The sequence below is a fragment of the Convolutriloba macropyga genome, chromosome 10 (genome assembly GCF_964194025.1).
Source record: "Convolutriloba macropyga chromosome 10, txConMacr16.3, whole genome shotgun sequence".
NCBI lineage: Eukaryota > Metazoa > Xenacoelomorpha > Acoela > Convolutidae > Convolutriloba > Convolutriloba macropyga.
The window spans coordinates 35943163-35969572 of NC_134477.1; the positions used below are offsets into that span (position 1 = coordinate 35943163).

The 26410-nt window shown below is 37.0% G+C and overlaps 1 protein-coding gene across 1 annotated transcript in view; it reads left to right on the plus strand.

Moving 5' to 3' along the window:
* The window catches only part of LOC142348483 (uncharacterized), a 30008-nt gene extending 3850 nt beyond the window's left edge, over positions 1-26158 (plus strand). The window contains exons 3-16 of the mRNA XM_075399858.1: positions 5570-5639; positions 6037-6199; positions 6588-6876; positions 7343-7437; positions 7866-8028; positions 9240-9427; positions 11175-11289; positions 11873-12076; positions 12574-12690; positions 16318-16495; positions 16952-17067; positions 24490-24637; positions 25297-25491; positions 25963-26158. Of these exons, the coding sequence (XP_075255973.1) occupies positions 5570-5639; positions 6037-6199; positions 6588-6876; positions 7343-7437; positions 7866-8028; positions 9240-9427; positions 11175-11289; positions 11873-12076; positions 12574-12690; positions 16318-16495; positions 16952-17067; positions 24490-24637; positions 25297-25491; positions 25963-26031 (2110 nt within the window). The 3' untranslated portion in view covers positions 26032-26158. The remainder of the gene's footprint in view (positions 1-5569; positions 5640-6036; positions 6200-6587; positions 6877-7342; positions 7438-7865; positions 8029-9239; positions 9428-11174; positions 11290-11872; positions 12077-12573; positions 12691-16317; positions 16496-16951; positions 17068-24489; positions 24638-25296; positions 25492-25962) is intronic.
* The last annotated feature ends 252 nt before the right edge of the window (positions 26159-26410 follow it).

Below are 26410 nucleotides of genomic sequence, written 5' to 3' on the forward strand. Positions count from 1 at the left end.
GATGTCTCCTCAGGACAAATGTGAGCTTTATCAGTTTTTGTTCTATCATCGACAAACTCACCATGTAAATGGCTTTTCCCCAAGAACATCAAGTTAGTCAGTGATTATAATAAAAAGAGTATATTTTAAAAAGATCATGAGAAAACCACCAACTACCAAAAAACAATTACCAAGTCGCTGCCACCTAGAATAAAGTTATTTTCGTTCGGTAGACTATTATTTATCTTGTATTCTTCAAAATTATTTTTTTTGGAGAAATAAGGTACTTGTGACAGTTTTCACGTGTCTTAGATAGTTATGACAAACCTTTTTATTTGCTAGTTGATGACCAATGTCCACAAAAAATCATTGATTTGATCACAAGATAACAAACTACTTCTGTTTTCCATCTGGTCGTTCTTAATGTCTTTAGCTAAGTGGAATAAAGTCCGGGAACTATGTTTATAAGGGTCCTTTTTTTCATAGTGTTCAGTTTTAGTCAACCTGCAGAGAGACTTCAGCCCGTTATTTACTACTCTGTACTTCACTTGGTCTTCCTCAAGCTTGCTTCTAAGATAATAGTTCCATAAAACGTGTTTTTTCTGCGACAAGTTTTTAATTTTATTGGTAAACCATTTTTTTATAACCACTTCTATTGAAAATAGTTTTTTGGTAGATAAATTTCCATGGCCTCTACAATCAATTCCTGAATGACAGTAAATTCATCATTTAACTCTAAAAATTTGATGAAGCTTTTATTTTCCTGAAACTTTTTGTAAAGCCAACAATTAATAGCAAGACATAAGTTCTCATCTTTAAGCTTATGTAGTTGTTTGATCAACTTCGGTCAGGGGGAACATTATTTTTTGTTGCAATGTCTAGTTCTAAAAAAATTGGATAATGATCTGAAATTTTGGTTTTCTCTAAATAGAACTTTCAATTGTGATTAGCAAAAAAGGTCAATTGCTTTTTGGCTATTTACAGTTTTTCGTGTACAATCATAGCTGTTTTTTAAATCATATTCAAATAACTTGAGAAATTATTTTAGCTTTATGCTATTTTTATTCAATTTTTTAACATCTGTGTTGAAATCATCGCACAGTATACGTGTGTCGACATCGCTTTTAGTTTTTTCGAAGTGTTCAATCAGATCATCTGTAAAATTGTCGGTTGAGTAAACTGGCGCTTTGTATAAAACAGATACTAAGCACTTGCTTTCGCCTGATTCTATTTCAACAGTGAGGATTTGTTGGAGCTTTTTAGTTGTTATTTGAATTATTCTTATGGAGGGTTCATTACTGACAAAAAACACGACACCACCACCTCTACTCTCTCTGTCACAAGTTATCAAATTGGAGTAACCTGTAAGCTGAAGTGATCCTTTTAATATTTTTTGGATGTCCAAGTTTCAGTCAGAGCAATAATGTGAGGCTTTGTATCAAGATGATGTAAAAGAATTTCATGCTCATCAAAGTTTTTTTTGAATTGAACGAATGTTTTGAAGCAAAACTTTAAATCTCATATGTTAAACAAAAGTTAACGTCATGCGTTTCTATAGTTTTTTTAGAAACAAACACCTTTTTTAATAAATTATCTATTCAAGAAATTGCTCAGTATTCTATTTAACACAAAAAAATAAATAAAAAACTTTATTTAGCGCTCGAAATTCGTAGAAGTCGCAAATTAAAAGTAGTCAACATATAATTTTTATCGAATAAAATTTTATTTGGTATCAGGAATTGCGGAAGTTGCAATCCTGTTTGGTTATGAAAATCTTAAGAGTCTGAGAATCGCGGAAGTTGCAATTCTGTTTTTTTTTGTTGAACCTTGAGTCAGATTCGCAAGAAAGAGAACGTCTAGGATCCAAATTTGGACACATCACAATCGAATCGCGGATGTCGCAGATTAACTGGTGTTTGTTATATAATTTTGTAAGTAATTGTCTCAATGAGATCAAAAGCTGTACCTTATTGGAATAAAAACCCTTAGCCGAAAAAAGTAAAATAAACTCAAAGTTCTTAATTAGAAAGTTGAATTTAGAATGAAAACCGGCAAAGCCCAAAAATGACTCGTTACGTACTTGTTATGCACTGAGAACTGAAAGTTTTGTTTGTTCAATCAATCTAATTGAACGCACTCTGTATTAGACAAAAGAGTGATCATTGTGTTTCACAATGTTTCAGTTTTTCTCCCATCAGCCGTTTTTGATCTGGCGACATTGAGGCATGAGATCTCATAGCTTTGTCGAATCATGAGGTCATTTGAAGGCATTTCTTGTGTTATTTGGGAATGTTTTAGAAGTGCCAACGTTTCTTAAAACCGGATTTCTCAAGTTGTCCATATCAGAGGCATTGTTTACTTTCACGTACACATTGTTATCGCTATTGTTTTTGCACATCACCGAGACTCTGCAGTTATTGCTGACCGTATTTTGTTCTTATTTTCAGCACGCTTTTTGACAAACGCCTCTAATGGAGGGAGTCTTTCTTTCATCCAAATATTTTTGTTGTTGATTTCGTTTTTCATCGATTTAAGCATTCTACGATTTTTGTATATCACTGTTTTATCGTTGAAGTGAACAAATTTGACAATGATTGAAGGAATTATTTTATCTTGCAGGGGTACGGGTTCAGGAAGTATATGGTATGCTTTTAATCTCGATTACAAAATCGTAATATCAGTTCTCTTGTACATTTTATTGGGAAAATCAGGAAGCTGAGTTAGAAAAGTTTCCTCATGTCGAGAATCACAGAGCGGGTTATCGACAATTATAGAATTTTCACTTGTGTACCTTTCTTGCTCACTTAAACTGTTGTCGAGACTTAATACAAAGTCCCATAATTCAGCAAAACTCTGAGTGGTCTTGATGCTCTTGGTCTTGATGCTCCTTTAGTTGTTGTACAACAGCCAGCACAGCTGCTTTTGTAGCCTCATCAGTGATTCCAGCAATAAGAGCATCAATAGATTCCATTGATAATTAAGAAGTTGCAAAAACTGAGTTTAAAAGAGCAAATATGTCTATAAATTGAACAATCAATAGTGTTTTGTTCAGCAATTGATATATTTGAACGCAATCGGTAACTTCAAAGTTAAGCTAGAGCGCAGACGACCTCTAAAAACGCAAACATTTCTCTCAACTTGATAAGCTCCCTAATCATTATAGGATTCTGTTCATTCTAATTACGCATTTTTTGCACAGCTTAGTCAACTTTCTTGCAACTTTTTAGTCAGTCATTCTGAAATACAAACGTGAGCGATCCTAATTGTTTCGGGATTTATGACCAAAGATAGGACATGAAAAACGACTGAATGGTTGAGATTCGACTAGCAATGTCTTTGCTATCCTGGTTACCTCCAAATTTTTTGGTATTCCAGCCCTGAAATCAAATAAGGAAAATTCGAACACGAAGCGATGGCTTAAACATTTTCCGGTGCGGCGGATTTGGAGATAGGCACCCTCAAACATATGACCAAAAAAATTGCTTTCTATCAAAAGAGGGATCTAGGTAGCAAAAACGTATATACAAATCGCATATTTTTAAACAACGCACGTTTAACATGACCAAGGTTTTTTTTGCATTTGCAACATGTGGCGTCTGCTTTTACTCAAATTTTTACTCAAAAAAATTTCCAGCTATTATTTGAAAAATTTCTGCAAAATCAATTGATTGATAATATCAACAAAACTGTTAAGCGAAAGAGCATTTGGTTATCGAAGCAAGAGATCAGGTGTTATCTCACAGAAATTTTAATTGATTAAAAAAAGAGAACTGGCATCCTTTTGGCCTGGAGAAATCTTTAAAGAAACTTTAGAGGAAGCAGATTGTTTAAATAACTGATGGCTTCTCAATTCTCCAGAAAAGTGTTCAATTGACTCTGATACACAGCGTCATTGCTGTGTTCATTGGGCATACTTTCGACGCTTCCATAGACTAGGGTTTTGAGGGTTTTATGGGGTTTTGAAATCAAGTTTCATCAATATAAAACATCGCACAAAAAAACTATAAAATAATATCTACAAAAATAACATATAACAAACAAAAAAATCAACCGACGTACGATGCTGAACATATAAAAATCCCACTTTTACTATTGGGAACAAAAAAAATGATTTTCTTAGTGAAGATTTAAAATTTTGCGAACAAAATCAGTAGTAAGTGACTCCTTGAAATACTGACTGCATTGATTACCTTAATGCTCACAACTTACAATACTCTATAAATTGAGAATTATTATCCAATAATCTATTTTACCTTTGTTTTTGGGGAATTAATCTATGTCTACAGAGTTCAAAGTACTAGACGGATGTCAAACTCGAGTCGAATGGTATTTAAATAGACCAAAATTGCAGGGTCTGGAAATTTGTTCGAGCAAACAAGTCTGGACAATGATCTGATTTTGATCTGATCAGCTGTCACTTCTGTCTGATCAGAGATGGATTCAAGCGCATATTAGTCTGATCGGATGCTATTTCGAGTGCATTTTGTCTTTTCCTTGAAATGCTTTCCACTGAGAGATGTTGGATCTGCCAATAGGCAATGATAAAGCATCCTTATAATCAGAGACTGATCTAGAGTCTGATGTGGCTGATGAGAAGCAAAGGTTCCAGCTGGTAGCAAACACCGGTCACCTTTAAAAGTAATTTTGAATAACTGCAGGTCGAGACATTTTCTATGGAAAGCTATCGGAGTTAGTCTACTGATTCAAGAACATGCAGCAATGGCGTAGTAAACAAATTATTTTTCAACACCTTGGTTTTGTTGTTCTTGCTTGCTTGAGAATATTATTGCAAACATCAACTTTTATAGAAAGAACTTATTAAAGTGATATAAAAAGATATTTGTTCTAAATTAGAATAATTATCTGTCCAGACTATTTCGGGCGCACGTCAGTTTGATAAGAGTGTTTTGAGAGCTCGCTAGTACGCTCAGAAAAAGATTCGAGCGCATACTAGTTCAATCAAGGTTGACTTTTGAGCGCACAATAGTGTGATCAGAGGTATTTTCGAGCTCAGGAACGTCAGGACAATCGTCTGAGGATAATCTGAGTATGACGATGTATCAAATGGTCTCGTCAGTCGCAACTTTGGTCGGGGATAATCTGAGTAGTGGCCATTGCCAGCGTGAACACGTCTTATCGGAAGATCGGGTCAACGTCGAGCGCAGTTTTAGAGCACACGAGGGTTCAAACGCACATCAGTCTGATCAGAGGTTACTCCGATCTAGGATGATCTGATCAGAGGCCACTTCCGTCTGGCGCCTGAAACTAGCTGTCGATGTTCATTGTTGCTCAGAAACTCTGAGAAAAGTTTTTCAAACCACCTCAAGCAGTCTTGGAAAATTGAAAATTTTTTAAATACTGGTGGCCTCTTTTTCTTGAGATATTTAGGCCTTCATTAGGTTTTTGTAAACAGTAGGCTCAAACTATTGTCTTTTTCATTTTGCTAGAACTGGGAAGTCATAAACAATAAGGGACTGCGCTAATTGCGTATTTACTTTTAAGCAAAAGATTTTTTTCGATTTCTGCATCTGATTTGTTTTTCGGTAGTTCTTTCAAATTTGATTAGTTGAAATTGGGATTGTTTTTATAGAGATGTGAAGACGGCTCCATACAAAGCACTGATGCCTCGTGCCAAGAACATGAATGATATTCCTCAGAAGGTAGAGACACTGCTTTCAATTATCGAAAATTTTGAAGTACCCCAGAAATGTTCTACTGAAAAACCAACGTAAACATGGGAAAATTTTGAATTAATTATTTTGGCAATTCATGTCTACTCAAAAACGGAATGCAAAATTGCAATTTTGGTAAATTGCTATAAGTCAAGATGAATTTCATTAAAAGAACAGAAAGCGCATTTTTCATTCTCGAATGTACGGATTGGTAAATATAAACAAAGCACAGCTTCAAAATCATCTTTCGCATTTCTCAATCTATCAGTCTGCAATTCGCCGCTCCAAGTTTATGCAATCCACAATATTTGGTCATTAAATTTTGAAAACAACCTTCCATCCTTTTTCAATCTGTTTAAATGGTCCCTGTATTATGACGCAATAGTTGACGATTGGGTGGCGCAATCGTATCAGGAGCCAAGTGGGTCACACAAACAGGTGGAGACTGTCTACGTGGTTGGGCACAGATCTACTGGGCACTTCTCAGGCGGTCAGGGCCACCGTTCAAATACCCCCTGATGACGTCATCAACAAAGTGGACTTATTTGGTAAATATATTGTCAAGTGTGATCGGTGATCTCAATTTGATCAATTGAATTGAATATTCGGGATATAGAAAATATAGACCAGATATGTCCTCTTACGACAAATATATCACGTGTAAAACGGCTGAAAAGTTTACATCATTGGAATATTTTTGCTGCAGGAATAGGTATGGCGAGCAATGCCATTCAATTAGAGGGCTGTTAAGTTATTATTAAAAGTGATATTATTTAGCCGGTTGAAAAGAAGGAAATGGTTTTTTTCACGCGTTCCCCTGAAACGACTAAAGCTTGACAGTGGTGCAGAATCGTTTGATAATCAATGTTTACCCCCGTAGATCTTAAAAGTCAGTTCATAAGTCGAGGTCCAGATTAGGGGGAAGACCTTATATAGGGTACAGTGGTGATAAGTCAGTAGCAGATCACAATGGGGAAGTATACAGTGATGCTGGATCGGAGGCAGATCTATACGGAGTTGTAGACGATGACGGAATCTCAGACATAGACGGGGGTGAGGGGGGAGTGGGGAGTCAAGGTGGGGAGGGAGAGGCAGAACCTGAGCTGGATTTTAGTGGAGACGGGGGAGTGACCACCAAACCACCCACAGCAGATTCGCCCGGTTCCACACTTCCGCCTATCTCACAACAGAGTAAAGTGAGAAGGACTGCCGATAGAACTATAAGGTGATCTGCTCTCTTTCAATCTCTCAACAAACTACAAACCGAACCATGTTGTAGATTAAACCAAAAATGCCAAATATATGAATCAATATATCTAGGCCGAATAGAAATAGCAACAATGTGTCGTGAAAAGCTTGCGATTCTTCAAAATAATGATCAAAAGTGGATTGTATAAAAATTTTATTTTTTTTGAAGAGTACAGAAATTTCTGTCGAAAATTTTTCATTACTCTGAAAATTTGAGAGGAAATTGTGGATTCTGACCCGATTTAACAAGTTTGTATTTCAGAAAGCATTGAAAAAAGATGCTCCAGTGAAAAGCTTGTATGATATTACTGCTTCAATTGTTACAGGTACGGCGTGAAAAATGCTTTGAAAGAATTATCGCTGAAATAAAAACGTTCTACGTGAAAATAGAGCACTGCAACTTTGAATTGAAAGTGTTTGTAAAAATTGCGATTGATTTGTAGGGTTCTGACTGGAGTGGAAAGGGATCCAAAGCCAGTGACTGTGAGGTCATTCACCCCAATGCCATCCATCAGTCCAGATGACATCATGCAACCAGGTACGCACTCCTATACAACCACTTCCTGATTCATCTACGACCTACAGTGGAGTGAAAAGTTCCTATTGTTAACAACAAAAAGTTTGACCTTATGGTAACACGTAACTCAGGTATCACGTTAAAATCAGGTAGCATAGGGCATCTTAATAATTCGAGGGCATATGCAAGCTGTATTCGTTATTTCACGAAAAAATTTTATCGTATAATAACAAACTTGAAAACCTAGACTTTTATTGGCGTTCTTTTATCAGAGTGTGGTACAGGAGTTAATTAAAAACATATACTATTTATCGGTCTTAAAGACTGGTTATGCAGATTTTATCTTTGTTTTTGACAGTAATCATTCAAGGGTAGCCATCATTTTATCATTGTAAATATTTACTCAAAATCTTATTCGGAGCTGCAAGTTTGAAATGTTCCGTTTTCAGAGTTGTTCCTTTGCTGCTTTGGATACGAGTTTGAGCTGAACTACTCTGTCTTAGTCAGATCCAAACTGCTCTACCGCCTCATCCTCTCTGGGAGTCGAACCCCTGCCGCCTCAATCAGCACTGCTCCCAAAAATACGCAACTAACCAAACGACAGTCCATGCTGTTAGCACTGTTTTAATTGTTATTTTTTTATGATTGTGTTATCAGCTTCATTTCTAATTTTCTCCACATTGACTGAACTTGAAAAAGTTGCATAGGCCGTAGTATGGCACCTTAAGAGTCTTAGATGAAAACCTTAGTTGTCAGCCATGACCATCCGGAGGGACCTTTTAGAACAAATAATTGAATCAATTGACTTCAAGTGGTGTTAAAAGTCATCCAATTTGGTAAAACAGCTCTTAGATTCAACTGAAAAGAAATACGTGCGTCAACGATAAATGTCCTAATTTAAGGTTACTTTTTTAATCATTTCCATTTTTTCCTATTTGTGTCTTTGAAAAATGCTCACCGGTGTTTAAGGTATTTGAATATGCCAAAAATTTTTATCGTATAATATCAATTTTGAAAGCCTGTAGACTTTTATTGGAAATATATAAGTATATATTAAAAACAATACAATCGAAAACTTGGAAAACTTGATACGGACTTATACGGTGACGTACTAACTTTTGTAACTTTTTCATAGCTGTGAATATATTAGGCATTGACTAAAACGCTGTGAACGAAAAAAAATAACTTCAAGGAGATTTGTAAATTCAAAATCATTTCTAATGGGGGCAGAGTCGAGTTCTCGTTAAGTACATCTTATGAATACGATGCGTCAAAAAACTTTATACAGGGCCGTATTAAGTTTTGTACGTTTTCTAAGGCACCCTATATGTCTTAGTACTTTTCGATTTTTTGTCTAAGGTGGGCAACATGGATCTTTTCAATCTTGATTTGTTGATAATCGGGTTGATTGAATCTCTTTGATTGAAGTTCTTGAAAAGGAGAATTTTGCCTGTAAAGTTCCGCATGACAAATTCTACTGATTGAGCCATTTTGTCAACTATTGAAAAACAATTTGACAAAATTAAATTCAAAAAAGTCAGTAGATAAAAGGAGTCTCAAGAACCTGAACAGGATTTGGCAAATATATAATACAAGCAGGAAAAATCAAAAATCATCTCCGATGGCTTTTTTTGTATAGCATAGACAGCAGGTTTCTAGAGAAATGGAAGTTAGAAATAATAATTTCTGATTTACTCCAATATATTGTTTGCAACACACTGATAATACACACAAATTTTGATACTGGTGCAGTCGAGAAGTTGTTCATTCCTGAAAAAAAATCAAATGCAGAAAGGTTTTTATGAGATTTTTCCGTTGTTCAGACTTGCGCATGGGATGACCCGAGAAATTGTGCGTGTGACCAATCTGCCAGAGATAGGAGTGGGCGGAGGAGGGGGAGGGAGAGATGTTCACAGTATGGGTAAGGAGATATCTGCAGTGGTAGCAGAGTCACTTCCCAAGTACAATCTCTCAATCCCAGATACTCTTCACTACAAACTCACACCCAATGGTAACAATAAAGCCAATGTAAAATGACTTATACAGAATTATGATAAATAGAGGTGTATTAGTTCTCATTTCAAGTAACGATTCTGAAAATAATTCTTCAAATAAATTTTACTTTGCATACAGAGTGAAGTTTATTCTTTTTAATCGGAAGCCGCAACTCGAACGCTACAGCTTTAGCGCTGATGAGTTCATTGTAACGTAAAATATCAAATGATGATTAATGTCATTTTAATGCCAAGATTTTCAGGGCTTTGTAATCTTTTTAGGACAATTTCTTTGGTCATTTCAAATCTATCGTTAACTATTTCGTGTAAAGACCATAACCAAATCATTCGAAAAGTTAATGGTTTCTCAAAAAAATAAAGGTGACTTTGAGTTTGTACAATTTGTATACGATACTAGTCTTTTATGCCGATATGAACTACGGGAAAAAAATTGGAGACTGAGAAATATTTTATTGGAGACAGAGAGGTACTTCAAGGAAAATCAGATGAGTTTGAATTTTGATACAAAACACCTACTTTATTTTTCGGCCCCGGATAAAGTAGAACCAACAGTTACAATTGAAAGGAATTTATTGGAGTCCGCTGAGAGTTGCCGTTAATTAGGAATACGCCTTGAACCAAAATTGTCATTTGAAGTGAATCTGAATAAAGGTTTACGGAAAATGGCGGCTGCCATTCACTCACTATATATAGTAAGAAATCATATATCTTTGGAAGTAGGCCTTCAAGTTTTCAAACCTTTATTCCTCTCTTGTTTGTCATTCAGTGGAGTTTTCACAATTATTATCAGCAAAAAACATACTGCGTATACATCCACAGATTGACTGGGGCATTAAAGTGTGTTATATGCGTCGTAAATTTGATCATTGTCGTGATCTTCTTCTTAAGTCACCTCTCTTACCAGCTGCTATGAATATTTCAAAGTTTAGTCTGTTGAAACTTCGCACAGACTTAAACCAGAGTATAGCATCAGAAAATGTTGGAGAATGTGCAGACCTTCCACAGTTATAGACAAAACAACTGATAATAAGAATTCAAAAGTATACTGAGCGGAGTGAAAGGTCTTTGATTTTGAAGAACATATAAAGGTGTAAAAAGTTGCCTTTTAATGTATGAGCGACGGGAAAAAATTCTTTTCAAAAAAAACTTGAACAGGGTCCTTGCAATGTCGGCATGAAAATATACCAATGGACAGACAATCAGGATCATTCGGATCTGAGCTTTATATTTAGAAGAACGAACAACTCAATGGGTACCAATAAATAACCACAAATTTTTTTATAATATCCATTATTTCAATATATATATATATATTCTGAAGGCGTTAACTTTAGCCTTTCGGTTATACTATTAATGTACATTAATGTAAATTAATGTACAAAGAAAAACGTCTAGTAGTACGCTAGAGGAATAAAAATTTAAAGCACGCATCAGTAGTGTTGACCCCTAGTTGATGAAAAATTATTAACCATAGAACTAGGAAGAGCAGCACCCAATTTCATTCAGACCAACTTTTAAGCTGTCTGCTATCATATAACTGACTTAATTTTCCTTTTTTGCCAATACCTTAGGGCTTCTTTGGAATAGGAAGCCAAATATAAAATCAAATATATTTTCAACCCAAAGAACATTTTTTTGATATATGAGTTCAGCGAAGGTGTGATCAGAAAATCGACAAACCTGGGCGATCATCCATTGATATTGTGATCCTTCCTTGACTATTTGATGTATGTTTTGGATCAGGTATGGCGATAGCCCTGGCCAACTTGTACCGTGATTGCATGTCAGTGAGTGTGAGTGAGGCACCAGAAGTATTCCAGGCTGCGAAGTTCCTCGAGTTCAGACACCTCAAATACATGTAAGAGATTTATTCAACCAAATCCGATGTCTGAAATACGATAGCAAAAACCAACTGCAAGTATGAATTTTTAAGGAACACGTTCTTCACCATTCCTAGAGCGATAATTGATTAGCGATATGCTGTTTATGGAGTGAAAAGCAAATTTCGTTCAAAATTGCAATTCCTAAGGGATCCGTAATAATTTTATCAGTATTGTAAAAATCTGTGGCTTATAATTATCTTATAAAATAATGTGAGGTGCGATGAAAACGTTGAAAATCAAGTTCGTACCTATAAAATCTGAGAATGTTGTTCAAATGTTTTTCAAAAGTGGTTGTGGTTTCTTTGTGCTCAAATGACACGTACAAAGTGTAACGCCAGTTACAAACACTCAGAACAAGCTTCTCAGCTGAGGTTTTAGAGGTAGTTCTGGTTAGGGAGAAAGATTAGAGAAAATTAGTGCTGAGCCCATGATGTTAATGTTTTTCCTTTATTTTTTATCAAGTTGTTTCTTGTTTTGACGTAGCAAACTTTTTGTAATACTAAGTTTTGTCATATAATCCTTCTTGTTCAATTTGTTTTCCTTGTGCGACGTGAACAGGTGTATAGAAGTGATGATGTCCAATCTGTCAGTGGATACAATTGGTCCCTTTTGCCAGTTGAGTGAACAACATAGACTGTCTCTGCTCAAGAGTGCTTGTATCAGATGGCTGGCTTACAATCTCACCTCCACTCAAATGACTGAGAGCATACAATTGGGAAAGATCTCTCTCAAACTCATGCTTGCCGTTCTCTCACATAAACAGTTAGAGACTTAACAATTATTTAAATACTTTAATGATTACCACTAGTTTAAGTTTTCTCAAGTTTTGTATCTATTGATTTATTTTATCGAGAGCACGACGCGAATTTTTACTGTGGATCCAGACTATCGGTTCTCCGAAAACATCCACGCGATATTTGGAAAAAAAGATCACTTTTCCGAAAATCAGTTGCTAACTTAATTTCTTGAAAATGTATAATCTTGTCCACAGTTCATCTTTTTCGTTCAAACAGTTTGAAATCTGAGAAAAGTGTATTGCACTAGAATGCTTTAAAGCTTAGGCTTGAAAATTGGGTAATAAATATCATCCAATTTTTAAATCTGAGCTCCGCAGAAAAGAATGAAAATCCCCTTTTTTTCTTAAGGTTTGCAGAAGCTATCCTAAGAAAAGAACAACCTTTTTGTCCGTAATATCGTTCTGTAGCCGTGAACGTGCTTTTACTATAGTTATCTGTTGTATTTTGAGTTTCCCGTTTCAGCTTGTTTGTGAGCCATGAGTTCAGTTTGTACAGGACATTGTGCACGTGGTTGTATCTTCAGGCCAACAGAGTCCAACAGTCGCCCCCTTTCGGAACTATTGTTACATACTTTAACAGGTATGTATCCTCAGACACATTCTATTCACGATGTTTATCTCTTATTCTTCCGACTCCCATCGATTATTTTGCACTTTGGTCTGAAAACGAGCATTTTAGGGGTTTGACCCAATTTTCACCACCAGTAGGTGGGGATTCAATTTTGACTAAACATGCGCGGTCAAACATCATAGTTAAAATAGCTAAATTTCTTTCGAGTCGCAAAAACGTTATTCTTTGGTCGATCGTTGTCTTTTCATGTCATTTAATTTCATGTCGGAGATGGTATTTTCATAAGTCGAGGAGATGATCTTGAATGGGTCTTAAGAAAAGGGAGTGAAAATAAAATACAGCTTCTCTCTTATGTTGAGCTAGTTTCTTGTCCTTCCACGAGCACTCATCGTTGAACATAGTCTCTGCATGAGCCTGAAAAAATATATATGTACAGAAATAAGCACGGATAACAAACAGAAATGGACTGCAAAATGTTAATGGTCATGAGCGCTATTAGCACAATTTTGTTTTCGGAACTGTTATTTTCACTGTTTTTGATAGAAGGGCAGTTGTTGAATATTATTGCAGAGTACTCCGGTTTTAAATTACTATCGGAATCTGGTGAAACTGAGTTCAATGATATCTATTTTTATAAACATTTTCTTTTAATTTAACGTGCATACGTTGTTCGCCAACACAAAATGTGAATTTTGAAACAAAAAATCAGAATAGTTCTCTAAAAGTTGGTTGAATTAGAGAATATATGGCAGATTTTAAACAAAACCGAGAAAAAATGATAAAAAACAAAAAGTTTTTTTGTATGCCTCTCACAGTGCTCTTGTACTTTCTTATGTATGATTAAACAGTTATCAAGTCCTGATTATATTTAGATGGGCCGTCGTCAACTCAACCACAATTGAATGAGTCGTAAAAAATTTTTTTTGCAATGACGCATTTATCAAATGGTACAGAAAAACAAAATCAAGATTAAAAAGTCAGACTTTAAATTGGGAACGTTTTCAGTGAGGGGGGGGGGGGGTCACATGAGCGGCTGGGGTGATGGGGTAAGTAGGGAGTCACTGAGGGCGTTGTTAAACTTTCAAGATTAAGATCCACCCTTCACAACATAAAATTGTTTCCTGAAATCAGTTTTTGTGATTGGCAGTTTTAGAGTCTGGTAAGAACTTAGAAGAACTTAGTTTTACCTGAAATTGGGTCAAGTTTTAATAAAATATGATAACGTTTTTATAGTGGCCCAGTTGATTTTAGGTTTACAGATCGAAGAGTTGGTGAACTGTTTGAAGTCACTTGTTTGTCAAAATTTTTAGCTGAAATTTGAAAATTCAGCCAATTTTCTTTTTTTTTTGGTTAAAAAAATACATCCTACTTGCCCAGTTTAACTGGTGGTCCAGACAAAAAAATTTACTGAGCAAATCGTTTTTTGCTCTGTATGAGCTAATTTTACTTTTGGTTCCTTAGAAACATTTCAGGAAATGAAATATTTGCTGTCTTTATAAAGATAAAACGATTTTATTAAGGAAAATGCATAATTTTTTTATATACATTTTTTGACAAAAACCTATGGAGAAAAATTTTAGAAATAGTGCACTTTTAAAGCTGAGCAGCGATAGCAAGGCAAGTTTTGGTCTCATTGTTGAGTTTTGTAAAAGGATGGAAAAGGATTCGGATTGTATTAGGGTCTGTCTTTTTGAAAAAGCTTTGTTACAATTTTTTCATACAAATCTCTAGAAGCTATTTTCTCATTTAATAATGCTATTATAAAGAGGCCCCATAACATTCCATTAAGCTCTAATGAAACAATATGACGTTTGGTGGGTAAAGCTCATGATTTTTATGGCTCCGTCAAATTGTTTTTGTATATTTTTGATGAAATTTTAAGATTTTCAACCATTTGATGTTCTTTTTGTAACCCTATGACTGAGACTCATTAATGGAAATTCCAAATAGGGTATTAGAGAGCTAATAAAAAATATCTAATGCTTTCACATGACAGATAATGCTTTTTTGACAATGTAACTCGATAAGTATTCAAAATTCATCATTTATTTTTTATGAAATGACTTTTTGGTCAAAATAATTTTTCGGTAAAATTTGATACACCTTTTTTGTTAAAAGAAAAACAGCAGGAAAGAGATCAACTTTGGTCTTGTTGAGGTTTTTTATAGTTCAAAGATTTTTCAAATTTTAATGGGTCGCTGTATACGTTTTTTTAAAATACTTTTGCCTTTTATGTTTTTTTTAAGTTTCAAATCAAACCCTATTGTTGACAGCTCAATTTTACAAGCATAAAAGATGCCAACGAAAATACAATAAAAATCAGCGAAGAGCATTGGGTATTTTGCTTCAACATCGTTTGCATAAGAAGGTTTGCAAAATTTTGAGTTCTATTTCGTTTTAATTTTTAATGTGTAACCTTTTGAGTTTGTCTCACTAATGACATGTAAAGGTGTCTTCCTAATCGGTAGCAAGATAAACTACTTAGATTTTTTTCAGTTGAGAACTTACCGTCGTTATGTCTTATGGTTTTAAACATTTGATTTCAAAAGAAAATAATGGTTTTTTGAGATTTGTCAATTTCTATCTTATTTTCGCAAACTTTAAGCGTAGTCTCCAGAAAGAGAGAAGTCATTTTTTTCATTCTAATCAAAAAGTGGTTTTGTTTTTAAACTAAAAAATTGTTTTTTTGTCGTTGATACTTTGAGTTTTCATTAATTTTTATTTCTTTTGTTTTAATTTTTTCCAATTTTATAGGTTCTCTTTTGCTGTCTTGTCTCATCGTCATATTAATTGCATATGAATGATAAGGCTTACATCACTTTCATGGCGTTGAGATGAGGCACAGTTGTTTATATTTAAAATTTTTAGTGAATAACTTTTTATCTTATAGGCTTCGACATCGTTTCCTCGCAAAATTGAAATCGCTTCTTGTTGTTTGTCTTTATTTGTTGTTTTTGGAGTCATTTGACATTCTGGCTAATGACAGGTACCAATAATTTTGCATGATTTTAAGTTGTAAATGAAGCCATTGAATGATTTCAGATGATAGCTAATTGCTAATGATGATAACTAATGTCAAACGACTTTGAATTTATTCGTTTCGAAATTGTTGTCAACTTTTACTCTTTTAAGCCAGTTTGAGTAGATTACTAGATATGTGCATGACGAACAAACCTAAGCATACCGAGCCTTTAATAACTTTTGAGATGCTAGGTTATAATTTCTTTAATCAATATTTTCTATTGAATTGTTTTTTTTCGAACAGACGATCAATTTCTGATTTCCTCTCTTTCACGCAAAAATTCCAAAATCTCAAAATCCAACATTGAAACGAGCATCAGCAGTGGGAAAATTCTGGAAGTATTTCAAACGGGCTTCCCGATACTTGTTAAATTATAGTGAGGAACTGAGTAACAATTTGCTTAGTCCCAAAATTTGATTCAAAAGCTAAGAAGTCTAAGACATGATGATGAGGGCCTTGATACAGGTGTGCATTTTCTCTCAATCGGCATTCATTAAGACTTGCCATTCAATTATGTTTCTTTTATCTTAAAATTATACATTGCAAAATTGAGACGGTCTAGGTCAGAGGCTGTTTCACTGGGTCTCCTTTTTCATTTGTCCTGATTGTTGCAGTCTTCCAAAGTGGGTGTCGTTCCTGGGGAGAGACGAGACAGCCTCCCAGTACATGCCCCTGTTCTCCCTCTTGAGACTACATGCCCTGACTGACCCCAGTCATCTGGAGTGTCTGCAGAAGATGAATGTCCTCCCCCACAACTGGGTCCTCAACCTTGTCACCATGAGCTACAGATCTGTTAGTTACAGAACTTTTAATCACAATTTGTCTACACACTTACACACACAAATGACTAAATCATTCCATCACTTGAGCATGAGGTCAAGATGTGTTCATGTAAAACTTGATTACAAGTCAAATCATAAATGAAAAACTTTCATTTTAGTTTAGGGAAGAAAAATTGTTCGATTTATTTTAAGTAAGCGATGAACATTTTCAAAACTTCCAGGCTGTTTGAAGCAAACACTTAATTAAGGTTATATTCATTTTGAAAACATCTTCAAATCGAGAAGCTTCATATTTCACATTTAATACCAAGACTGCGTCTTAGATTAATAAACTCATGGTTATATTTTCAAACAAGTGACCTGTTTAAACACCTCTGGTTTAACAATTTGGAGTTCCTTTTATGCATACTTGTTGTGTCTGGTTACTTACAGGTGTACCTATGGAAGAGTTTTATGTGTGTTCCAGCTGCAAATAGGAGGAGACATGTCCCTGGTCATGGCATTCGAGTCCTCAGCTGCCAGATACGGCATGGAGGTCACACACGCAAACGGAAGACAAGTCGAAGTCATCAACCTACACGGGTAAAAGCACTAACACACAACTAGTTGAGACCGCGGCACATGAAAACACCGTCCGAGATTGAAACGAGCCCTGAGAAGATATTAATCAATCAATATTGCCAAGGAAAGCACTTTGTCTCAAATTTAAAGACAAATTTGATGTCTCGAACAGTAGCATCCAACACGATAAAACATGAATAATCCGTAGCAAATGGAATCAAGCAAGCTTTGACTAAAAAAATTTGCAAAATATTTAATCGACTCTTGTTGCAATGGCATTAGGTGCATAACTTATCGGTGAAATAATTTCGGTATCGCGCATTGCTCCGAAACCGTGGCAAAACTCTGCTTCTAGATAAAGCTACTTTATCGATCAATTCCTTCTGGCCACTGATGAAATATGAAGAGGGGCTATACGAGAAATATAATGCGGAAAACAATGCGTAGTCGTCTAGAAAGTGGCAAAAAAGGCAGCTGTTGTAATCAGTACGCCAGTTGGTTACCTTAGGGTTGGTTACCATTGTTATTACTGGTAATATTGAGTGAGTTCCGTTAGCAATCTGATTACATTCGTAAATATCGCATAACAATGTTCGTATTTATTATGAACAAAAATTACAGGGATGGAGGACTTAAGGCATTTTTAAGAGGTAATTAACAAAATTTTGGTTAAAAAAATTGGTATCCTTAAATCCACAACTGTCCGCAATTAAAGAACAAAATCACATTATTTTTACAGCCCGTTTATCTTGATGATTTTCAAAAACAAGGCTTCGGCTTGGAATTTAATTGCTTTGTATTGCTGATAAATGCTTTGTCCTCTGCGGCATTAATCAATCATGTTCACAGAAACGTCCAATCAAGGTTCGAAAGATTTTTTGTGCCTCTCCAACAAGAAGCGCTCAAAACTTCATATCCAAAAAGCAAAGGGTTGTGCTAAAGTTTTGCATAGAAATTATGTCAAATTGAAAACAGTGAGAGAAGAAATTCAAATTTTTGCGGGTGTCTTAGGTGAGTGATCCGTCGATAACCCCCGTTGAGCACCAATCAATCAATCAATAATTAGTTAGTCTAGGTTAATATGTTAATCTGGGTTGTTTTTGAGTTTGACATGAGAATAATTCAATTTGATAGATTGTATCACTACTCACCACATGAACGAGATGTGGGTTTGATTATTTTGATTTTTCGTGCTTGGGTTGTCAGACCAAATTGGGTCACAAACGAAACCAAAAGTTTTATAATTGTTTTGGCTATTGAATTTTCAAATACTATTCAGTTGAGTATTCAATTTCTCTCTTGAGCTCCTCATTTTTTTGTTTTTGATATCCTCGTCGGTAACGTTTATTTCCTCACAAATAATGCTGTTCCACGCAACTTGTTATACTTTGCATAGTTTATACTTCCTTTTATCTAAATTAGGGCAATGTTTTTCAATAAACAGTTTATTAATATTAAAAGTTTCTGCAGTCTCCTTTAGAAATAAATCATTGCATTGGAATCTTGCCGTCAAAACTGCCCGGTACCGATTTAAAAATATTGGGTTATGGACTTTCGCAAGCGGAATAAAAAGCGTTTTTAACTAAGTAAAAGAATTAATTTCTCAAAAAATGAGAGAATAACAAAATGATATTTTTACAGAAGAATTTAGAGATTTACAGGAGAGATCTGATTATTAGATCAAGATGGTGATTTGAATTTGGGGATGAAAAAGGACTCAAAAATCAGCTGTATATATACCCATTATCAGTGTGAAAAAGTCAAGTTACAAAACTAATCTTAGCACCGTGATTTATAGTGGGGGTCGCAAGGGTTACCCAATATGGTTTGCTTCTGCAAATCAGTCGCAAGGGGAACCATAAATGGAATGCATTTGCACTTTTCTAAGAATTCAATCACACTTCCGGAGATATCATCATCATTTAATAAATGCTGGGAAGATTTTACATCACTTAATCTAACTCTAATAATAGTTATCTAGATTCACCAATTTGAACCGAATATTGATTTTCAGCACCATTTCTTGACGATTCATTTATATAATTTCTTTGATCGAAGTCATATTGCTTGTTTTTCTAATCTGGTAAGTCAAACTTTCTTTCTAATTCTCACTAAGTTTAAGACTATAGTTTGATCGATATTCTAACACCCCCACTCAGACTTGAGCTGATTGCGTAGAGTCTGTTCCCATCAACACTGCTCTGAATGTTTCCACTTTCGAAACGGGTAAGGACTTTGTGAAGATGTCCGCTGCCATTTTGTCTGTAGGGACGTAATGAATTGAAATAGTCCCGTCCTCCGTTTTGTCACGAATGAAGTGGAACTTTGTCTCGATGTGCTTGCTCCTCTTGTGCATGACTGGGTTTTGGCAAAGTCTGATACAACTTTGGTTGTCCTCTCCAATTGCTATTGGACGCTTCTGTTGGATGCCAAAATCCTCTAGAAGTTGTTTCAGGTAGAGTGCTTCCTGAACTGCTGCTGCTATGCCCTGATATTCTGCTTCTGATGAAGAAAGAGCTGAGTGCTGCGCCACGTCCGTTGAGCTTGAAGTAATAGCCCGTTGTTGATTTTCTGTCGTTCACGTCTCCAGACCCGTCTGCATCACTTTCCCCCACTAAATCATAACTAGCCTCTTTTGTGTAAGTAAGTTTTAGACCTTTTGAACCTTGAAGATATCGCAGAAGTCGTTTTCCGCACATCCAGTGTTGATTGGTAGGTGCATTCATGTGTCTGTACAGAATGTTGACTGTGAACATGATGTCTGGCCTCGTCTGTTTGGCCAGATACAGAAGTGATCCAACCAAGCTTCTGTAGATCCTCTGGTCCACTTCTTCGTCTCCGTTCTGTGCTGTCTGAAGTTTCAAATTCAAATCAGCTGGAGTTCTTGAGGGTTTGCATTGATCCATTTGAAACCGGTCAAGCATTGTTTCTATGTAGCGCTCTTGGTCGACTGTGACTTTGCCCTCTTCTGATCTGATTCTTAGACCCAAAAACCAGTGTAGTCTCCCTCTGTCTTCCATGTGAAAGGTTGCTTCTAGTGCCTTCTTGACATCAGAGACCACTGTCATACTTCTTGATGCTATTATGATGTCGTCAACCCAGACCAAGATGAAGGTGTGATCCTCTGCCTCTGATCATGCAAACAAGCAGTGATCGTTCCTGCTTCTGATGAACCCCTGTCTCAGTAGGAAGTTTGCCAGCTCTTTGTACCAGTTGTTAGCAGCCTGTTTCAAACTATAAATTGATTTGTTTAGTCGACATACTAACTTCTACCCATCTGATCCGCGTTTTACAAACTCCTGTGGCTGTTCCAGATACACTTCTTCCTCGATTGGTGAGTGCAGGAAAGCAGTCTTGACATCAAATTGGTGCATCACATGGCCCTGCTTCGCTGATAGCTGAAGTGGAATCCTGAATGTCTCTGACTTACAGGTAGGCGCAAAAGTCTCAAAGTAGTCCAGTCCTTCCACTTGTTTGAAACCTTTCGCCACATAGCGCGCTTTGTATTTGTCCACTTGACCACTGGGTCCCAATTTCAATTTGTAGACCCATTTGTCCGGTATGACGTCCCTGTCTGTGGGTGGTCTCACTAGGTTCCAAGTCTCGTTGTCTTGGAGTGCCTTGACCTCGTCCTTCATTGCCCGGTGCCACTGGTCCCAATCGTCACCTTGCTTGGCTTCGTAGACTGTTTTGGGTTCCACATAGTCGCCCTCAGTCACAGCAAGATGGGTCCTGACTTCTCCAAAAAATTGCTGAACATTCCTTGCTCGTGTCCCTCGTCTGGGCTCTGCTCTGTCCGCGTGTTCCAGTGCATCTTCATTGAAGCCAACTGTCTCTAACTGTGAGAAGTCTTCTGTGTCACTGTCTTCCAGTGACTCTGAGTCTCTGTAACTCCCTCTGTTGCAGTAGATCCTTCATCTAGTGCTGTTTCTCCAACATCTGAGGCCTCTGGTCTCAGTGTTGTTTCTTGAGTATTCACGCTCACTGTGTCATGCCACTCCTCCTTTATTGCAGTAGATGTGTCCTGTTGTTCTCTGTTTTCATCATCTTGATGACCATCATCTGGGTGCCAGATTCCCAGTTCCGACCCATCATCTAGTAGGTCAGCCGTTTCTTTGTTGTCAGGGATTGAGCCCACTTCAGACTCCTTGATGATCACATCTCGAACTGCCACAACCTTGCGTGTGTTGGGTACGTACACCAGGTATCCTTTGTCTCCTTCAGTGTAACCCACAAGTTTTCCTTCCAGTGCCTTGGGTTCAAGTTTGCTGACATCTCTGTCCCGCTTCCTCATGAAGATTGTGCAACCAAAAATAGATAGTTTACTTATTGAAAGCTTAGGTTTTATACCTCGCATCAGCTCTGCTGGGCATTTTTCTTCTCCTCGTCTCACAGTCAAGTTCCTGATCCTTGTTGCGTGAAGAATTGCTGCTCCCCACATCATCTTGGGAAGTCCTGAGTCAATGAGCAAACATCTTGCCATCTCCAGCAGTGTCCTGTTGCACCTCTCAGCTAACCCATTCTGTTGTGGCGTCTCTGGTATGGTTTTTTCCTGTAGAATGCCTGCATCTAAGCAGTACGTCTTGATTTGCTCTGAGAGAAACTCCTTCGCGTTGTCTTTCCTCAGCCTCTTGGGCGTCCCCACACTAAGAACAAATTTCTTCAGGCTGGCCAGTGCTTACCTCTTTGCCTTAAGCAAGTCCACAAACACAAACTTCGTGTACTGCTCTGCAAACACTATGCAGAACCGGAACCCTGACAGTGACTCTACTCTGAAAGGTCCCATCACGTCTGTGAACACCCTCTCCAGCTTCTCTTCTGCTTGGGTCTCTGCCACTCTTACTACTGGAGTCTTTGTGATCTTGGCCAATGCGCACACATTGCATACATCATCGGGTTCCCCCACTGTCTCTGGTGCATTCCTTAGTACATCCGCTTGATTCAAATGACCCAATCGTCTTTGCCTTTTCCTTGCACTGTCAAGTTTCACGCTGTTGGAACTCATCTTGAATTCTAGAACGCTGCAGGGTAAGTAAAACAAATTATTTTCTTGTGTTAGTTTTACCCGAGTTCCCTTCTGGAGTTTCATGCAGCTGTTTCCTCTCTCAAAAATGAAGCTATGTCCCCACTCCGTGCATCTTGAGACTGATAGGAGGTTTGAAGAATAGTCCGGCACACACAGAACATTTTTGAGTTCGCATTGGAATTCCCCTTTGTTTGAGGGTATGCTGATCCTCACAAAGCCTCTGCCCACCACTCTGGAAGCCTCTCCGTTGGGATTTCTGACCACTGATTGAATGGGCACAAAGTCCAGGAACGCATCGATGTTCCTCACTATGTGATCTGTACAACCACTGTCCACTAGCATGCCTGCTGTCTTCCACTGGGTAAGAGCTGCCCAGCATTCCTCGTCTGGTGTAGCCAATGTTGGACCCATTGCCACTGACTCATGTTTGCCTCCATCTCTTTGTCTCTTGCATGCCCTGTCTAGGTGACCCTTCTCAACACACTTGCTGCCTTGTGCTGTCTCCTTCCTCCTGCAGTCCTTGGCAAAGTGTCCAGGGATCCCACACACAAAGCAGTTTCCTTTCTTGGGTCCCTTCTTGAAGTCAGGCTTCACTGCCAGTGCCACTGAACCACTTTGTCCCTTGTGTCTCTGCACCGTGCTCTCATGAAAGTTATGCAGCCTTTTCCTCAACTCTGTGAAATTCGTTGCCGGGTTGAAGCTTTCCTGTATAACAAAACTTTCATACCTCATTGGCAGACCATTGAGGACCAAGGCGTTGAAGAGGGTCTCTGAGACTGCTTCCCCTGCCTCTTGTAGCCTTGTGAGCAACTCCTGTCCTCTGATGAAAAAGCTGTCCAAATCCTCAGAATCCTCGAGCTGCAGTCGAGCAAGCTGTGCCACTAAAGTCACCACTGTCGGTGTCTCCACACTCTGAAATCTCTCTTGCAAAAGCTTCCAAGCCTTTGTTCCATCTCCAAGGCCATCATCTCCCACACAGTCATGTCTCATCAGCATGAGGGTTGTTGCATCTAGAGTCAGTGCCAGATGGCACCACACATTGTTCCGTTTTTCCTTGATGTCTGCAACTTCCTTCTCATATGCAGCCTTCAGCACCTTGTGGTTCTTCTTCTCATCATTGATTGCCCCATTGGCCAGTGGCGCAGGCTCATTGGGTTGCTCCTCTGTCCCCAGTAGTGATTTGTAGAGTCCCTTCGTCTGCATCGTCGCCACAAATCTTGTGTTCCAGATTGGAAAGTCCTGTGCCTTTCCTGTGTAGGCCAGCAGCTTCACTGTCTGTTGATCCATTGAAGTTTGAGCAGGCAAAACAGTTGTGAAAAGAAAAGGTACTAAGCAGAAAAGGATTATGACTGTCAACAACAAATTAGTTTTGTTTTGGAAATTAATTTTATGACTTAGAAAATTGCTGGGCCCATAACCTGTTGGGTTATGGACTTTCGCAACCGGAATAAAAAGCGTTTTTAACTAAGTAAAAGAATTAATTTCTCAAAAAATGAGAGAATAACAAAATGATATTTTAAAGAAGAATTTAGAGATTTATAGGAGAGATCTGATTATTAGATCAAGATGGTGATTTGAATTTGGGGATGAAAAAGGACTCAAAAATCAGCTGTATATATACCCATTATCAGTGTGAAAAAGTCAAGATACAAAACTAATCTTAGCACCGTGATTTATAGTGGGGGTCGCAAGGGTTACCCAATATGGTTTGCTTCTGCAAATCAGTCGCAAGGGGAACCATAAATGGAATGCATTTGCACTTTTCTAAGAATTCTTTCACACTTCCGGAGATATCATCATCATTTAATACAAGCTGGGAAGATTTTACATCACTTAATCTAACTATAATAATAGTTATCTAGATTCACCAATTTGAACCGAATATTGATTCTCAGCACCATTTCTTGACGATTCATTTATATAATTTCTTTGATCGAAGTCATATTGCTTGTCTTTCTAATCTGGTAAGTCAAACTTTCTTTCTAATTCTCACTAAATTTAAGACTATAGTTTGATCGATATTCTTACAAAAACTGAGTACGGCATTTGTGTTAAACAAATTTTTAAAATTGGTGCAAAATTTGTTAGATTAAACGGCTCCTGGCTCAGCATTCCACGCTAACAAAAAATTTTGATATTTTCCTCGAACATTGAAATATTTTCAGTTGAGAAGTTGTATCAACGGCTCAAAACAAAACTTGAAACGTTTAAAATAAAAAACTTTTATTAAACACCAAAAATCGATAACGAGTGATTCGTGCTTCAAACTTGCCAATAATGAAAAGGTTGTACCTTGAAAGAATTGATTTTGAGGTTTGGCTACAATTTTTTTTATCAGACTCCTGCTTCCTTTATTGCATGCCGGATATAAAATAACATGCAACCTTTTCCAAAAATGTTCACCTCAATCTGTTTAGTTTCTACTTTGAACTGTCGGCAATGCCTGAATTCACAGTTGAGGCCAACAGTCGAGCTGGAAATGACAACAATAGCCACCAGCTCAACAGTGCAACCAAACAAACAACACAGAAGCAACCTCCCTCTACATTCTTTATTCAAATTAGAGTATGTAATAGTTTATTTGGTACTTTGTTTATTTCTCAAACTCATAAAATTTTTGAATGGTTGGAAAATATTAAATCTATATAACATTTTTCTTTCTAGTGTTTTTGATGGGCTTAGATTTTTATTTTCAAAGTAAGCCATGCCAAAATTTTTTTTAAGATGATTGTGTGCTTACAGATTATAACAATACAGATTTCTATTATACTAGATCCCTCGGTGGGTTAATAAGTTTTTATTATATGACAATACTGCTTTCCATCGTCTGTCAGAGTGCTACTTCTCTTGGGAAAAAGTTTTCCTTCTTTTCTTTCATAAATCTTATTTTAAAAACCGACACTGACTTTCACCTAGATTTAGTAAATTATTTTTAATTTTGCTTGTCATAAAACGTCAAATTTTAGTAACCATAATAATTAGTCATGTGGCCTTGTTCCTCCGTTTCACACGATTAGCAATCACAATGTCCAATTATTCTAATTTATATTCCCCTTCATAACAAAGCGTGAAATGTTGTGGCTCTGCGGCCAGGGGAGGGAGTATCTAGACCACCCAGAACAAAATGTGTGCATCTTCGTTATCTCGTTATCAGTTCTTATCCTTCATTCGCTCAAGCGGTTGAAATAATTGTATAAGGGTAAATTGTCAAATTATGATTCCAGCGCCTGAAGCCAGCTGATCCTGCCTTATCCCTTGGAAGTAGGGAGAAGTACACGTTCTCCATGAGACAAGACCGAGAGTTGATGTACAGCATCACGAGTCAGTGGTTCGATTCAACATCCAGACAGTTCTGTGTGGTGGAGAGTGCCATCAAGAGACAGAGATTCGCATTCGCTGCCAAAATGTCAAAGAGTGAGGTACGGGTTGAAATAGGCGTGAAACCAAACTGACAAATAGGATCTCCGGACTGAAATTGCTGCTAAGCTCGAGCCATGAAAAGACTTCTACTCGGCTTTAATTTGGGAGAGCTTCTGTGTTCTTATAGTCACTAAGATCTCCTGCAAGAACTTCTGAGTAACAATATTAAGTGATATTTTAAGCGCAATTTCCTAATTTATTTTTCGAGACAGCAAAGTCTATGAATGTGAATTAGTGTCCGCTGTTACTAATGAAGCAAATTGTTTTGCTGCAAGAATTTGCATGGTTCGGATAGAACCTTTCAAATGTGACGTCAGTTGATTCCAATGATGCCATTACTATCACGAAATTTAGCTCCGTTTATGGTATATCAATCGGGTAATTTGGGTTTTTGGGATTTTACTGCCAATAAACTGATAGGTTATTTTGGGAAGAAATCTACTTTTGTTTCACATTTTCCCCTGTTTCAGATCTACCAAGTAACTCCCGGAGAGATGCCATTTCGAATTTCATTTGCCCTCTTATTTCCACCCTCCTGATTGGTCAATCGTCAATATTCTGTGAACAAATCACAAAACTGATTGATATTATAAAGACTGTTGGAAAAAACTCATTTATTCGTACAAATTTGTTCCATTGCGCCTTTTTTAACAATCATAAGTCCAGTTTTGTCACTCACACATCAAATGTAGAATGGCCGTTGCTTGGGAAACATTTGAGAGTAAACACCTCTCGAGAGACAGTCAGATTGTCTTGCCTGATGTGCTGCGTGGTTTAATCCCACTGGTCAAGCTAAAGATAAGTGAGAATAATAGATATTTTGGATAAACTAACCAAAAATGACCTGAACGGAGGGAAAACTTGTAGGGAAAACAAACTGTTATGACTATAAAAATTTAGAGCGCCCGAGTCAACAAC